At 33.6% G+C, this 15,319-nt stretch overlaps 1 protein-coding gene across 5 annotated transcripts in view; it reads left to right on the top strand.

The window, feature by feature from the left end:
* Nucleotides 1-15,319, top strand: part of ATP13A3 (ATPase 13A3) — an 88,868-nt gene that overhangs the window by 17,196 nt on the left and 56,353 nt on the right. For 2 of the 5 annotated variants that reach the window (XM_032869279.1, XM_032869275.1), the window contains exons 3-7: nt 8,271-8,369; nt 9,468-9,641; nt 12,035-12,217; nt 12,511-12,581; nt 14,254-14,334. In XM_032869279.1, the coding sequence (XP_032725170.1) occupies nt 8,319-8,369; nt 9,468-9,641; nt 12,035-12,217; nt 12,511-12,581; nt 14,254-14,334 (560 nt within the window). In that variant the 5' untranslated portion in view covers nt 8,271-8,318. Of the gene's footprint in view, nt 1-2,516; nt 2,556-8,270; nt 8,370-9,467; nt 9,642-12,034; nt 12,218-12,510; nt 12,582-14,253; nt 14,335-15,319 lie in introns of those variants that run through there. The other 3 variants (XM_032869277.1, XM_032869276.1, XM_032869278.1) reach the window with 3 other exon arrangements.

Here is a 15,319-nt window from a genome sequence, read left to right as displayed (position 1 = left end):
AGAAGTTTTAAGATCACACTAGCGTCAATAAATGAGAATCTCTCATTCATGTAAGTAGACATTTTAAAAATGTAAAGTTACGTTGTATATAAAAGAATTTTTACACATTTCCATTTTTACAAAGCAAAAGTTAAAACATAGATATTAGTTGTTAGTCCAAAGCTACTTTTTCCCATTTTTACTAATTAAATACTTTGCAGTTGACTAATACTCAAAGCCACTGTTTTACCTAAGATGACACTCTCACCACATGGAGTTTTCTCTGAATAAAAGGGCTGATTTGTTAAATAGTGTATTTAATAAAAGTGATAAAGACGTATGTAAGTATGTTGTAGTGTGTACTAAGTTGTAACTCTTAATGTTTCTAATATTGATCCTAAGGCAGATAATTACATTATTTTTCCTAGTTATAACTTATTTTGTTTTAGCTATGGCATTGTTTTGTAACCTACAAAAAAGCATAATTATACAAAGACTGCACTTTACAAATGTAAATAGTCTTGGTTTGGTGTATATTTGGTACAATGGTCTTCCTTAAGCCTAAACACAGAAACAAAAGCATGTATTATAAGAGAAAGTTCAAGATGGGAAGTGATAAAATGGGTATTCACTAGAGCTTTGTTAAAATTTAGCTGGTATCCTTGTAAAATTTCCATGTATTCATTAAATTATATTATGTCATTCTTATTGTTAGGAGCTGACTTGAAGTGTTAAGTTTTGCCCTCATAAAGAGTTGTGACAATTTGATTTCTATAGTTAGGGGATTGAGTTTTTTAAAAAATTCTTTTATACAAATATTTGTATAGCTTTTTAAAATTGAGGTGTTTCAGTGAGTAGATTAAGGATATTATATGTATTAGGGTACTTTTTATTTCAAAGGGAGGACTGCTTTTGAATTACAGAAGGTTATCTTAGTTGCTGTGGATGCTACAGATTTGACAGTGAAATAATATTCAGAGTGCTGGCTGGACTGTTTATACTTCAGGATCTTTAAAAAATCTTTTGCTGAATGGTCCTTAAAGATGGGTTTGTCAGATTTCTGTTTAACATGGATAGGCATGTCTCAGGGAAAAAATCTAGAACTGCAGAGCCAAGTAGGATGTTCATTCTGTCTTTCAACAATGCAGGGTGGCCCAAAAAGTCCTTTTTTTTTTTTCTTTAAGATTATTTCAGAGAGAGAAGAAAGTGCACACATGTGTGAGTGAGCAGAGGAGAGGGGCGGGGGTAGAAAGTCTTAGCAGACTCTGCTGAGTGAACTGAGCATGGGGCTCAATCCCATGACCTTGAGATCAGGACCTGAGCTGAAACCAAGAGTCAGACATTTAACCAACGGTGGCACCCGTGCACCACAAAGTGTCCCCTAAATCTTAATGTAGTTTTAATTTCTAAAACTGCAGAGTATATGTTATAAACTATAAAAAAGATTATTTAAGAATTTTTCAGAATAACTTAGTTTTGTGAATTTTGAGTAATACATTTTTAATTTTAGTTTTTTACTTCTTTCTCTCTGAACTGGGCAAATACTCAAAAAACTAATAATGTGTTATTCAAAATAACTACTTGAAGTTTTACTTGAGTTATAGATCACACTCTAAATCACCTTGTGAAATTACCAACTTCGTAATTCTGGGTATGTACATGGAATATCCTTAAAGAAAACCTTCCACGCACAGACTACTATAAAACTGTTGTTCCAGCTAATAAGAAACTCAGGTTTGATGCAAAGATGGCTTAGAGGCTTGGGGATTTCTGTGCCTGTTGAGGCCAGCTCCTCTTGTTTTAGGAAATGAGATATGACTAACTCTTATCCTAGAACACTACAGATGGCTCTTACTAATTATATAATGTGAAAAAAATAAGTAAATGTCCAAGAATTCGCATTTGATTTAGTGAGATATATTCCTGATAGCTTCACTTTGTCCTCTGCTGCTGTTTTTTTTTTTTTTTTTTTTTTAAAGGATTTTATTTATTTATTTGACAGACAGAGATCACAAGTAGGCAGAGAGGCAGGCAGAGAGAGAGAGGAGGAAGCAGGCTCCCTGGTGAGCAGAGAGCCCGATGCGGGGCTCGATCCCAGGACCCTGGGATCATGACCTGAGCCGAAGGCAGAGGCTTTAAGCCACTGAGCCACCCAGGCACCCCTGCTGCTGTTTTTATTCACACAAAAAATCATGTTCATTGTAAATGCAAGGAAGGGTTTGGTTAAGCACAATAGCCTATGAGCTCCTTTCTATGTAGATAAGATCAAGGCTGAGGCATGCACTGTGGAATTGGGACTTCAGTGTGCTGACTAGATGGGACTTATTCAATAGTAGCTCTACCAGTGGCACAGGGTATATCTTCTGAAAACCCACTTAAAGTCAGTGAATTTAAAAATCCTAAATTTTAATATCTTAATCATTTTGAAAGCAGTTCACAAAGAATCAAACAATATTTGGCAGAAAATTCTCATCCGAATGGATTTTTATGCTTAGTTTTATTTTTATTATTAATAGCCAGCTTTTGAAAGTGCTGCTGATACAGCAGTTGGGAAGAATGACGTTATAATGCTTTTGGTAAGAAAAATTTCTTTGTTTCCTATGATCTAGAAATTGACTTGATTAAAAAACATATACTCCTACAAGCTACAGTAGTTTTATTCTGAAAGTTAAATGGATTTCAGAAGTTCGATATTAATGCTTCAAATGTTCTAAATAGATACATGGTAGAATAGCTTAATATGTATTTTTTTCATCTTAATAGGAAATATCATTTAAAATATATAGGTTTTTATCTTTAGTCAGAAATACTAGAGGCTTTCTGTTATGTACATGTTTTTTAGAATTTAAATATGTATTTATATGTTAAACATAAGCTGTTGCAATTATTGTCTTACTGGATTTTTATTAAAAGTTTATGTGAAAGTCTTGGTGAAGTCTTGATCATTTTCTATGTGGTATAGTGTGCTCAAAGAGAATAATAACCGATAGTTTTTAGAGCAACTTTTTATTTAAATTATTTTTAATGCCTCCAGTTTGGTAAAATTTGGTAAGACTTAATAGTTTTGCCTTAAAAAGTAAGCTAAATTTTAGAGCAGTAACACTTATAAAAAGAATAGTGAGATAAAATGGTCAAGAATTGAATTTAGAAGAGCATTACAAATAGATTGTTTAAAAAATTACTGCAGTATTTTTTTGCTGTGGTCACTTTTTAACTATGGAGGATGAGTTGATAATACAGCTGTGTTAGACTGAGGTGAGCTCTCTCGAGATGTGTTTGGCGAAAAGGTTTTAAATAATTGTAAGTATGTGAAGTTAATGAACACATTGAATATTAGTGGTAATTCTTTTTCTAAAATTATAAACACATGCTTATTCATCTAATACATTCTTCATTGGAAAATTAGGATTTACAAAAGTGCAGAAGTACATCTCTATTTCTAGGCAGTGGAGAAAAGATAAAAGTGAAGAAGAATGAGTCAAAACTCAGCAGTAAGAGACTGTGGATAATGCCTGGTATATGATCAGTTAGGTCAGTGGATTTGAGATTTATAGAGTCAGAGTTCTTAAGATTTATGGCCTTTGGAGCCAGAGATGAATATCTTCTGAAAATGTTTTTCTGTCTAAAAGTTTAAGATGGGTGACTTTTATTTATTTAAAAACACCTTCTCTTATAATTATTACATATTAAAAAACAAGAAGATTAAAAAAAAAGATTATAGTATAATGAACTCTCATATACCTGTTACATTCAGCTTTTAATTCAGCTGTAGCAATTACTAACTTGTGGCCATCCCGTGATGGATAGAGAGTTTTTAAATTTTTAAATTTTAAATTTTAAAATTTTAAAATTTTTTTATTTGGAAGTAGGTTCAGACCTGCAGAAAAGTTCATGTATTTGTAAAGTGTTCATTACATTCCTTGATTATACTTCTGATATCTGCAGAATCTATAGTAATGTCATCTCTCGTCTTCCTGATACTGGTAATTTGTGCTGCCTTCCTCCCCTTTTTGAGTCTTACTAGAAAAGATCACTTTTGTCGATCTCAAAAAAAAAAGCCTTTGGTTTCATTGATTTTACTCCATTTTACTGTTTTTTATTTCATTGATTTCTACTGTGAATTTTATCAGTTTCTCTTTGGTGCTTGCTATAGGTGTAATTTGCTGTTCTTTTTCTACTTCCCTAGGGCCAATGCTGAGGTCACGATTTTAGGCATTTCTTCTTTCAGATTTTGGAATATAGTGGTATAAATAATTTCTAAATACTGTTTTAGCTGCATCCCACAAATTTTGATATGTCCTCAGTGTTACTCAGTTCAGAGTACTTTGTAATTTCCCTATTGATTTCTGACACGTGGATTTTTACGAGTGTATTTTGTTTCTAGGTATTAAGGCTTTTCTACCTATCTTTTTGTTACTGGTTTCTAAGTTAATTCCATTGTTTTTAGAACTTTGTATGACTTGAATCTGTTTTATGTCCCGAAATGTGGTCTTTCTTGGTGAATGTTCTGTGCATACGTAAAAAGAATGTATATTTTTCTGCAGTTGAGTAGAGTGTTCTGTAAATATCAGTTGGGACCAATTTGACTGACAATGTTGTTCAGATCTTCTGTGTCCTTTGTGTATTTTGAAGATCTGTTAAATGTATACATGTTTAGAATTATGGTTTTATGTCCATCAGCTAACCCCTTTGTCATTATGAAATGACTACATCCCTGGAAATATATATTTTTTAATCTCTGATAATATTCTTTGCTTTGAAATCTCCTTTGTCTGATATTAATACAGTTACTGAAGCTTTAATTTGAATAGCACTTGCACATATATTTTATTTTAACTTTTAGCCTACTGTGCCTTTATTTTATGTTGCATTTCCTATAGGCAACATATATTTGTAGCCTTGCTTTTTTTTTTTTTTAAGATTTTATTTATTTTAGAGAGAAAGCAGAGGGAGGGGCAAAGGGAGAGTGAGAGAGAGAGAGAGAGAGAATGAGAATCTCAAGTAGACTCCCTGCTGAGCATGGAGCCCAAAGCAGGTGGATCTCATAACCCAGAGATCTTGACCTGAGCTGAAATCAAGACTCAGACACTTAACCAACTGAACCACCCAGGTGCCTCTGCAGCCTTGCTTTTGAAAAATAAAACCACAATCCCTGCCTTTTAATTACTGTTCATATTTAATGTGATTATTGATATTGTTAAGTTTAAATCAGCCATCTGGCTATTTGTTTTCTATTTGTCTCATCTCTAGTTGCCCTTTTCCTCCTTTTTTTTTTTTTTTTTTGCCTATTAGATCAGTTTAGTAATTTTTTTTGGTTCCATTTAATCACCTTTGTTGATTTTTTTAGTTGTGACTCTCTTTTATTTGAATGGTTACTTTAGAGTTCATAGTGTATATCTCTAACTTACTAAAATTTATCTCCAAGTAATACTATGTTCACTCACATATACTGTAAGAACCTCACAAGAGTATACTTCCATTTCTTTGTGCTGTTTTTTCTATTGTTATATATATTTATTTATGTATGTACCATATCTGATGCTTTTCCTTCTTCCGTGGAGATCCATGTTTCCATTTCCATTTTTCTACCTGAGGACTTCCTCTAACACTTTTTTTTAATGATGTAGGTTTGCTCATGATGATTTTTTTCAGGTTTTGTGTCTAAAAACGTATTTCATCTTTGATTTTTGGAGGATATTTTTGCTGAATATAGAATTCTGTTTCTCGTTGCTTCAAAGATGTTGCTCAGCTGTTCCCACCTGCATTATTTTTAGCAAGAAATCTGATGTTGTTCTTAACCTCTCTTCCTTTGTATTTGTAACATTCTTTTTCCTCTGGCTCCTTTTAAGATATTTTTCATCACTGCTTTTGAGCAGTTTGATAATGACATGCCTTGGTGTAATTTTTCATTGTTTATTTGCTTAATAGGACTTTTTGGATCTGTAGGCTTATAGTTTTTCACCTAATTTGGAAAAGTTTTGGCCATTATATCATCACATATTTTTGGTCCCTCCTATCTTACATGTATATTAGGGTGCTTGAAGTTGTCTGATGGTTTATTGATGTTACGGGCTTTTCTCCCCCTTCTCTTTGTTTCTGCTCGTTTTTCATTTTGGATATTTCTATTATTTTGTCTTCAGGTTCATTGATTTTTCTTCTGCCATATTTAATATGCTGTTAATTTCATCTAGTAACTTTTTTTCCTCAGGTACTGTACTTTTTATCTTATAGTCAAGTTGGTTCTTTTTTATATCTTTCATGTCTGTAGTTAATGTGTTTAGTCTTTCCTCTTGCTTTTTGAACATATGGACTACAATTAACAACAGCTGTTTTAATGTCCTTATCTACCAGTTCTATTATTTGTGTCAGTTCTTGGTCTTTTTCTACTAATTGATTTTTCTCCTTATGGGTTTTCTTTGCATACCTTTTAAGGTTTAATTGGACGTCAGATATTGTTACTTAATTGGGACAAGATATTTTGCGTTCCTATAAATTCCTTGACTCAGTGCCATCTTGGGAATGAAGTCTTAGAGATATTTGGTCCAGCATCTCCAAAATAAGCCACATTATCGTACAAAACTCTGTGAGCAATTTAGTAAAAATTGCTTCTCAGTCTAGGGTGGTATTACAGCTATGAAGCATATTACTGGAGTCATTCTACCATGGTAAGCCTGATTCACCAAATCAGTCTGGCTTGAAGTGGCAGTTGTTCTCAAGGGCCATAACCTACTGCTATAGAGTACTGGGAGAATGAGCAAGCCTAACCTCTTCCCCTGCATGAAGACCAGCTATTGTTGACTGAATGTGAAAGGCATAGCCCAATCCTACAGGGAACCCAGAGGGAGCCCAGGAGTCTCCCTGATTTGGGGAGATGAAGCTAAGAGTCTTGGAGACATCAGAGTAGCAGGTTTTCAGGGCAGATTATCAGTAAATGGATCCTTACAGAGAAGAAACACTGAAAATATCCAAAATAGTTCCCCTCAAGTCTTCAGCTGAGTACGAATCAGCGCATGTGTAAGGAAACTCCTGAAGATCAGGGAAAGCACCAACCAAAAGGATTAAGAGAAAAACTCATCAGGGCTTACACAGAGCTGAGAAGAATGCCTGTTCCTACCAACCCACAGTGGAAAACCTCACTGGGCACAAGGATTCAGGAAGAGCGTTTTAGAAGGGTGTTGCTTCAGTGGTGGGATCAATTTAGCCCTCAACTAAAAGCTACTCTGGTCCTACCTAACAAAACTCTTTAAGACATGAAGTAATAGGGGTGCCTGGGTGGCTCAGTTGGTTAAGCAGCTGCCTTTGGCTCAGGTCATGATCCCAGGGTCCTGGAATCCAGCCTCATGTTGGGCTCCCTGCTCCATGGGGGTGGGGGGCCTGCCTCTTTCCCTTTTGCCCTTCCCCTGAATGAGTGCGCTCTCTCTCTCAAATAAATATTTTTATTTATTTATTTTTAACATTTTATTCTTTTGCCAGGGGTAGGGGAGAAGCACAGCCCAGGGGAGTGGGAAGCAGAGGGAGAAACAGACTCCCTGCTAAGCAGGGAGCCCGCTGCCAGACTCAGACTCCGTCCCAGGACTCTGGGATTATGACCTGAGATGAAAGCAGAGGCTTAGCCAACTGAGCCACTTAGGCGCCCTTCCAGTATCCTTTTTTAATACAGGAAAAAAATTTGTCAGTGAGCTCAATGAATTTTCTCCTAGGCAAGCATCATGGGTAGTCAAACAATCAGAAGATTGCTTAGTGTACTTGGAATCAGAATAGGGGAGTGATCTCCAGTAGGGGTACACCTGCTTTAGGAATTGACTCTTGGCCAAGCATTACCATTCATGTAAAAGGTGCTCAGTAAATATTTGTTAGATGATTAATTTAATTATCATGGAGAGGTTTTGGGGTTGCTTTCATTGCTGTTGCTTTACCTTTAAACTTCAAGCAATAAATTGAGTTGTGTGAAGCATTTTTAGCTCAAGGTGGTTAAACTGGATTTGTTCTCTGAGTTGGGAAATGAAAAGGGAAGATTCTACAGTAGTTTCTCATAGAGCTTAAATTGTTTTGTATCAAGGCTATTGTTAGTATAAGTTAATTGATGAAATATGTCAGGTTTTGTGATAGTATGTATCAGAAGAACTAGCACACTATTGAAAATGTCATTAAAACCAGCCAGCACTTTAGTGAGTACTTAAATATCAGTTAAACTTCAGTACATAATTACAACAAAGTCTTAACCGTATGAAGTTATATAGTCTATGAAGATATAGCAGAATTCCCTAATATTTGTTGTTCTTTCCCCTCAGTAGTCTTCAACTGTTCTGAAGCACAGGACCTATCAGACCACTGTAGATATGGACAAAGAAGAAAGGAAGACTATCAACCAGGGTCAAGAAGATGAAATGGTAACTGGTTTTTATAATTTATTTGTCAAGTATGAAGAATTATCTTTGTAATTTATTATTCTAGGAAAGTAGAAAAGTACATAAAAACAAAAAACACTAAATCAATGTGCTTTTCTCCTCCCCACTGCCTTTTTGAATTGGGATTATGTAACATCTCTATTTGTTGATTTTAGTGTAATTCCTGTTTGACTGTGAGCTCTAATACTTAAAGTATTTTTAAAAATTTTTATGTATTTTTAATTTAATTTTATTTTATATTTCTTATATTTTATATATTTTTATTTGATAATTTAAGAAGTTACATTAGCTAATGTTTTAAGTGTAATCCCAAATGTAAGATTTCTAATTTTGATTTGTAAAAAATGTTTGAAATCACCTTAATAAAAAAAGAGCTTTTCAGCTCTTTGTGTGTGGAAGTGGGAAGATAAGGTTGTCAGATGTCATATAAGATACCCCATTAAATGTGAATTTCAGATAATCAAGGAATACATTTTTTATAAGCATGTCCCAAACATAGCATAGGGCAAACAAAATTAATTTTTAATTGAAATTTGTGTTTTAACTAGGCCCTCTACATTTTCATTTGCTAAATTTGGCAACTATTGTTAGCTTTTTGGTGGCGGTGGTAGTAAACTGAAACAATGAAATAATTTGTGTCAAGAGGTCAAATTGATCAGTCATAGTGGTATTGTGACAATTTGCTAATCATTTGGGAGAAAAATAAAGTTAAAACTTACTTCATTTAAATGCAGTATGATATTATGGCTTATATCCTGGAACAGAAATAAGACAGTGAAAAAACTAGTGAAATTGTAATAGAGACTAGGTTTAGTTAATAGTAATGTACTACTGTCAGTCTCTTCAATTAGACAAATGTACCAAGTTAACAGGGTAAAGCAGAGGAAGGCATACAGGACCTCTTAATGTTTTTGTAACTTTTCTGCAAATCTAAAATCATTCCAAAAATAAAAGTTTATTAAAAAAAAAAAAGTCAGCCTTTTATATGACAAGACTTAATACTTACCGGGAAAACAAAGAACTTTGGCAGTTATCTCCTATCATTTGATATTCAATTGTGTGATCACTGTGTCCATGCAGGAGATTTATGGCTATAATTTGTGTCGCTGGAAGCTTGCCATAGTTTCTCTAGGAGTGGTTTGCACTGGTGGCTTTCTTCTCCTCCTCCTCTACTGGATGCCTGAATGGCGGGTGAAGGCAACCTGTATTAGAGCTGCGGTTAGAGACTGTGAAGTGGTGCTGCTGAGGACTACTGTAAGTCTGTATTTATTGGGAGCTGATTATTCGAAGCATTATATAATGCTTTTGTGTGTACTTGGTTCAAAATAATATATGAGGAGCACATCACTGCTAGGATATAATTGGGAATACTGATCCTAAAAGCATTTGTGTTCTAAGTGATAGTGATTAGAATAGAAAGGAATCTTTAAATGATTCTATCAGCCCCTTCCTTTTATAATTCTTGATGCAGTGAGAAATTAGATGCTTGTCTGTCAAGGTCACCAGCCAGTTTAAGGACTATATCAGATCTGTTATTCACTAGACCAGCTGCCTTTCTACTCTGTGATGCTGCTGCTTCCCTGGTTGTTGTTGTTGTTTTTTTAAATCTTAATTGGAAGCATTTTATCAGAGGCTTTAATTTCTTTTTTTTCTTTTCTTTTAATTAAAGAATTTGTTTTTATTGAAGTATAATTGGCATAGGACATTATATTAATTTCAGGCATACAGCATAATTATTCAGTATTTGTGTAGATTTTAAATAATCACAATAATGGCAGTTAACATGTTACCTTACAAAGTTATAGAAATTTTTTTTTCATGTGATGAGAACTTGTAAGGTCTGTTCTTTTAGCAATTTTCAAATATGCCCTACAGTACTGTTAACTGTAGTCACCATGATGGATATTAGATCCCCGGGAAGTTTTTACCTTTTGACAACTTTTACCCATTTCACCCCCACTCACCCCGTACCTTTGGTAACCACTTAATCTGTTGTCTGTGAGTTCATTTTTTGTTGTTGTTGTTGTTGTTGTTGTTACGTGTATTTTTTAATTGAAGTAGAGTTGACATACAGTATTAGTTTCAGGTAGACAGTATGACTTGAGGTTTATGTACATCATGAAATACCACAGTAAGTGTACTGACCATCTGTCACCATTCAAAGTTATTATATTACTGACTATATTCCCTGTGCTGTACTTTTCATTCCCATAACCTAATTCTTTTATGCTGAAAGTTTGTACCTTTTTTTCTCTTTCATCTGTTTCACCCATTCCTCCTTCCCCCTCCCTTTTTGACAGTGTCAGTTTGTTTTCTGTATTTTTGAGTCTGTTTCTGTTTCTGTTTGTTTTGTTTTTGGTATTTGTTTTGTTTTTTTTGTTGTAGTATTTGTCTTTTTCTGTTTGATTTATTTCATAATAAGCATAGCATAATACCATCTAGGTCCATCCAGTTGTCCCAATGACAAGATTTTATTCTTTTTTATGAATGAGTGCTATTTCATTATAAATATATATACCACATCTTCTTAATCCATGTATCACTGGGCACTTAGCTTGCTTCCATATCTTGGCCCTTGTAAATAATGTTGCAGGAAACATAAGGGTGCATATATCTTTCTGAATTTGTGTTTTTGCTTTCTTTGGGTGAATACCTGCACATGGATTACTGGGTCTCATAGTATTTCTATTTTTAATTTTTTGAGGAGCCTCCATATTGTTTTCCTTAGTGGCTGTACCAGTTTGCATTCCCACCAACAGTGCACCAGGGTTCTCTTTTCTCCACATCTTCACCAACACTAGTTATTTCTTGTCTTTTTTGATACTAGCCATTCTGACTCATGTGATTATCTCACTATGGTTTTGATTTGCATTTCCCTGATGATTGATGGTATTGAGCATCTTTTGTCACTTGGTCATCTTTATGTCTTCTTTGGAAACAGGTTTATTCCATCCTCTGCCTATTTTTAATTGGGTTTTTGTTGTTGTTGAGTTATGAATTCTTTGTATGTTCTAGAGATTAGCCCCTTACCAGATACATCTTTTGCATGTATCTTCTCTCATTCAGTAGGTTGCCTTTTCATTTTGTTGATGGTTTCCTCAGAGGCTTTAATTTCTAGCCTCAGTATGTTGATAATTAAATTAAGAAATTACTCATAATCTTGCATGGGATATTGTATTAGTGAAGTATGTCATAAAATGATGAACACTGGAAAGCTTTTATACATCTTCATGTATGGAATTTATACATCTTGGGTGCGCCTGGGTGGCTCAGTCGGTTAAACCTCTGCCTTAGCTCAGGTCATGATCCCAGGGTCTTGGGATAGAGCCCCGCACCGGGCTCCTTGCTCAGTGGGGAGTCTGCTTCTCCCTCTCCTTTTGCCCCTCCCCCTGCTTGTTTGCGCACATGCATGTGTTCTCTCTCTGTCAGATAAATAGATAAAATCTTTTAAAAAAAGATGGAAAAACAAAAATTTTGAGCAGGATTTAAAAAAATTTACACATCTTGAAATGGTATAACATTTAGTGAGTAGGAAGTGATGCTTTCTCAGGGACAAACCAATAATCTGTAAAGAATGGTAATTAAAAAATATGTAGGTAGTTAGGTAATATACATGATTGACTTTTTATCCCTTTCTCTCTTGTAAGGATGAATTCAGAATGTGGTTTTGTGCAAAAATTCGCTTTCTTTCTCTGGAAACTCACCCATTTTTGAACCCCAAATCTATGACTAATAAAGTTGCAAATGGCCATGCTGTTCATCTAACTGAAAATTTGGCTGAAGAGAATAGGCATGAGATGAATAAATATTCACAGACTCAACCACAGCAGGTATAATGATCTTAGTGTCAAAGTTTCTTTGAAAACCGGAATTGTTATATTTTATGCTATCATAACCTATAATTTTGTACATGAAGTTATTTTTGTTTGGGATAAATTCATATACATATAAAATATTTATTACTATACGTAGCACAGTTTAGGTACTAGTAGAAGAAGCAGATTGCATTTGTATGTGATCACTTTAGTTTTAATAGATAATAGATTTGTGTTAGTAAACTTCATCATAAACAAGTGATGGTAATGTAATGCCTTTTGATGTAACATTTATATGTGTTCTGCAGGTCCGTTATTTCACCCACCACAGTGTAAAATACTTCTGGAATGATACCCTTCACAATTTTGATTTTTTAAAGTAAGTATTCTTCCTTTGTTTGGATTATATTATGAGTATCTTGAAAATGTTCTAGATAAAAAAAGAATTCATTTTAATGTTACATAAAATCAAAGAGGAGTTTATTGCATAACTTTTATTCACTTAATAAAAACTCCCTATTGTTATTTGAATGCTTATTAACCATTTGAGGGTAAAGCCTACTTGTAACTTTTACCTTGGCAAAATTTACATAAAAGTTTGAAACAGTATGATTCTCCAAATCTACTCCGAGTTGGAGTTCTTTTCTTTTTATGGATTCATTTCAGAGTGAATTTTGAGTACATTCTGCAGCCTGTCAGAATACCTGAATTCTCATTTCCCAACTTGCCGATAGTTCCATCTATTTATCCTTGAGAGAAAGAGTCATAGATCAACAGAAGTTTAACTTTACTATGTGGATAAAGATTCAGACATTGTCAAATGTGTTAAACCTCAAGTAGGACAAATTGGAGGAATCCCTTAAACTGTATTTATTGTGAAGGCTTCGAATTATGCAAGTACTTGGATATTTAGGATTCTGTTTTTATTTCTATTGTTGAAGTGATTATTATAAACACTCATTAAGTATCATTACTTGAGTGCTGAAGGAATTTTTAATATTAGTAATCTAAAGAGAATCACCTTATGAACATTTAATATTCATGCCTGGATTTTTTTCCTCAGACACTAAAGAATTGGAATACTCTGGAATAGCCCTGGGCATTTCCACATGCTTAGTTCTGAAGACCATTCCTAATTAAGAACTATTGCCTTGTAGAACACTGCCAGTGAGCTGCCATTTTGTTTTTTAAAAAAAGACTTGGAGCTGATCTTTGCTGCTTTTGAGAAGTTACCAGCTAAAGTTGGAAAAAAATTTCAAACCTATTTGCCATGTGGCGTTTGCCAACTGTAGAAACTCGCAGAATTTAAACTTTTCCCAATGATAGCTGTTCATTATGGAGCTTAGTTTTTCTACCTGAAAAAAGTAGAAAAGGATTAGAGTTAAGTGATGTACAAAACTTTCCTTAGAGTGCTGTGACCAGTATCTCAGTTAAAATAAGCATAATTAAGACATTTTTGGGGAAAAGTAGATCTGTTGGTTGAATCCAGTTAGAACTGTGAACAGATTTTAGGCAATGCCTGTGACTTATATAAATTTTGTACTTCTCTTTTAGGTTTGTATTAGAAGAGGGACAGATTTGGATTGATGCTTTTATTGAAAGAAAAATCAATGAATAGGATTTTTTAGCGTGAAGCTTAAAAAATTGAAGAGGGAAAATTACATAGATAAAAAGTAAAAAAAGATTTTACTTTGGAATTCTCACATTAGTCATACTTTAGTTTTATTAGTTTAATTATTAGCTCCTGTAGCTTTGGTACAACCTTAAAAGATAATAATATTATTACATAAACTTGAGTATTTATAGCCATTTTATCATGTGATAGATACATTGGATCACTTAGAATTTGCACATTTGAGAATTAGAACTTTAATTATTGTTTATCTTGGGAATTGGAGATTTAAAAATTCTCATTCATTATCTCAGTTTTTGTTAAAGGTTTCTATTTGTAAGGAAGTCACACTTTAAAATCAGGAATATAGAAAAATGAGGCATTAAGACATTTGGATATTTTAAACTTTGTTTAAAGTAAAAACTTTGGATTTATTTAGGGGACTGGATGAAGGTGTTTCTTGTACGTCAATTTATGAAAAGCATAGTGCAGGACTGACAAAGGGGATGCATGCCTACAGGTAATTTTTATCCAACTAAAGTTAGACCTGTTATCAAAGTTCCTAAATAAAGTAGTATATGTAGTCCATCCTTTTACCGTATAGTTGTACATATTCACAGGTATTTATAGAGATAGTAGTTGACAGCTTATATTTTATTTGGGTAAGACTGTCTCTTAGTTTAAGAATTATGAAAATGTTGAAGCTGGAATTTTGAAGGTGATATCCCTGAAAATATACCATATTTCATCAATTCCAAGCGGCACATTTTTCCACATTTTAACCTAATCTAAAGTAGAGATGTGTCATGTTGGGTGCAGTGTTTTCCTTGAGAGCATTTTTGTCTTGATGGCATGTAAAATAATGAGTGTGTCTTATAATTGATGGCATCTTAGATTTTCTGAATTGTATTGGGAATTGTAAGCATGAGCTAAAAATTTACCACAATGAATATTTTAAATTGGGATGCATAATCTTTTTTAATCATGTTATTCTTTGCTACAGTGTAAAAATATACTGGCATATTGTATATTTTGAGGATAATTATCATTTTCAAATTGAATTGGCAGTTTTTTTATACTCCTGGCTTTTTTCAGTAGGTTAGGATACTAAAAATTTAATTCATTCAGACTTATTCAGAACTACTCATTACTCTTTCATATGGAAAGTACTACTAGGAGTTTAAGTTGGAAGGATTTAAAAAACTTTTGAAAACTTTTTTAAGTCAAATGTATAGTTTTTGAAATAAATATTTTTAGTATAATATTCTCATTAGAAAAATAGTACAGGACCTCTCAAATATATTTTAGTCTCTTGTAAAAATTAATCGCAATTCAAAGTTTTTGATTCCTGCTGTGTTCAAGGATGAAAAAGAAAGCATTTGCAGACATGGTTATTATAGACTAGTGGGAAAGATACTCGTCACACAGAGATAATGAGGCAGAATGAAACAACAGTATAGTTACTTTGTTTTAAATACTGTAGGTAGAGAATTGAATTGTAGAAG

Source organism: Lontra canadensis, unplaced genomic scaffold (genome assembly GCF_010015895.1).
Source record: "Lontra canadensis isolate GAN:19392208 unplaced genomic scaffold, GSC_riverotter_1.0 scaffold38, whole genome shotgun sequence".
Classification (NCBI taxonomy): domain Eukaryota; kingdom Metazoa; phylum Chordata; class Mammalia; order Carnivora; family Mustelidae; genus Lontra; species Lontra canadensis.
The sequence above is the reverse complement of the archived record's forward strand: the minus strand, read 5'-3'. Positions and strand labels throughout refer to the sequence as shown.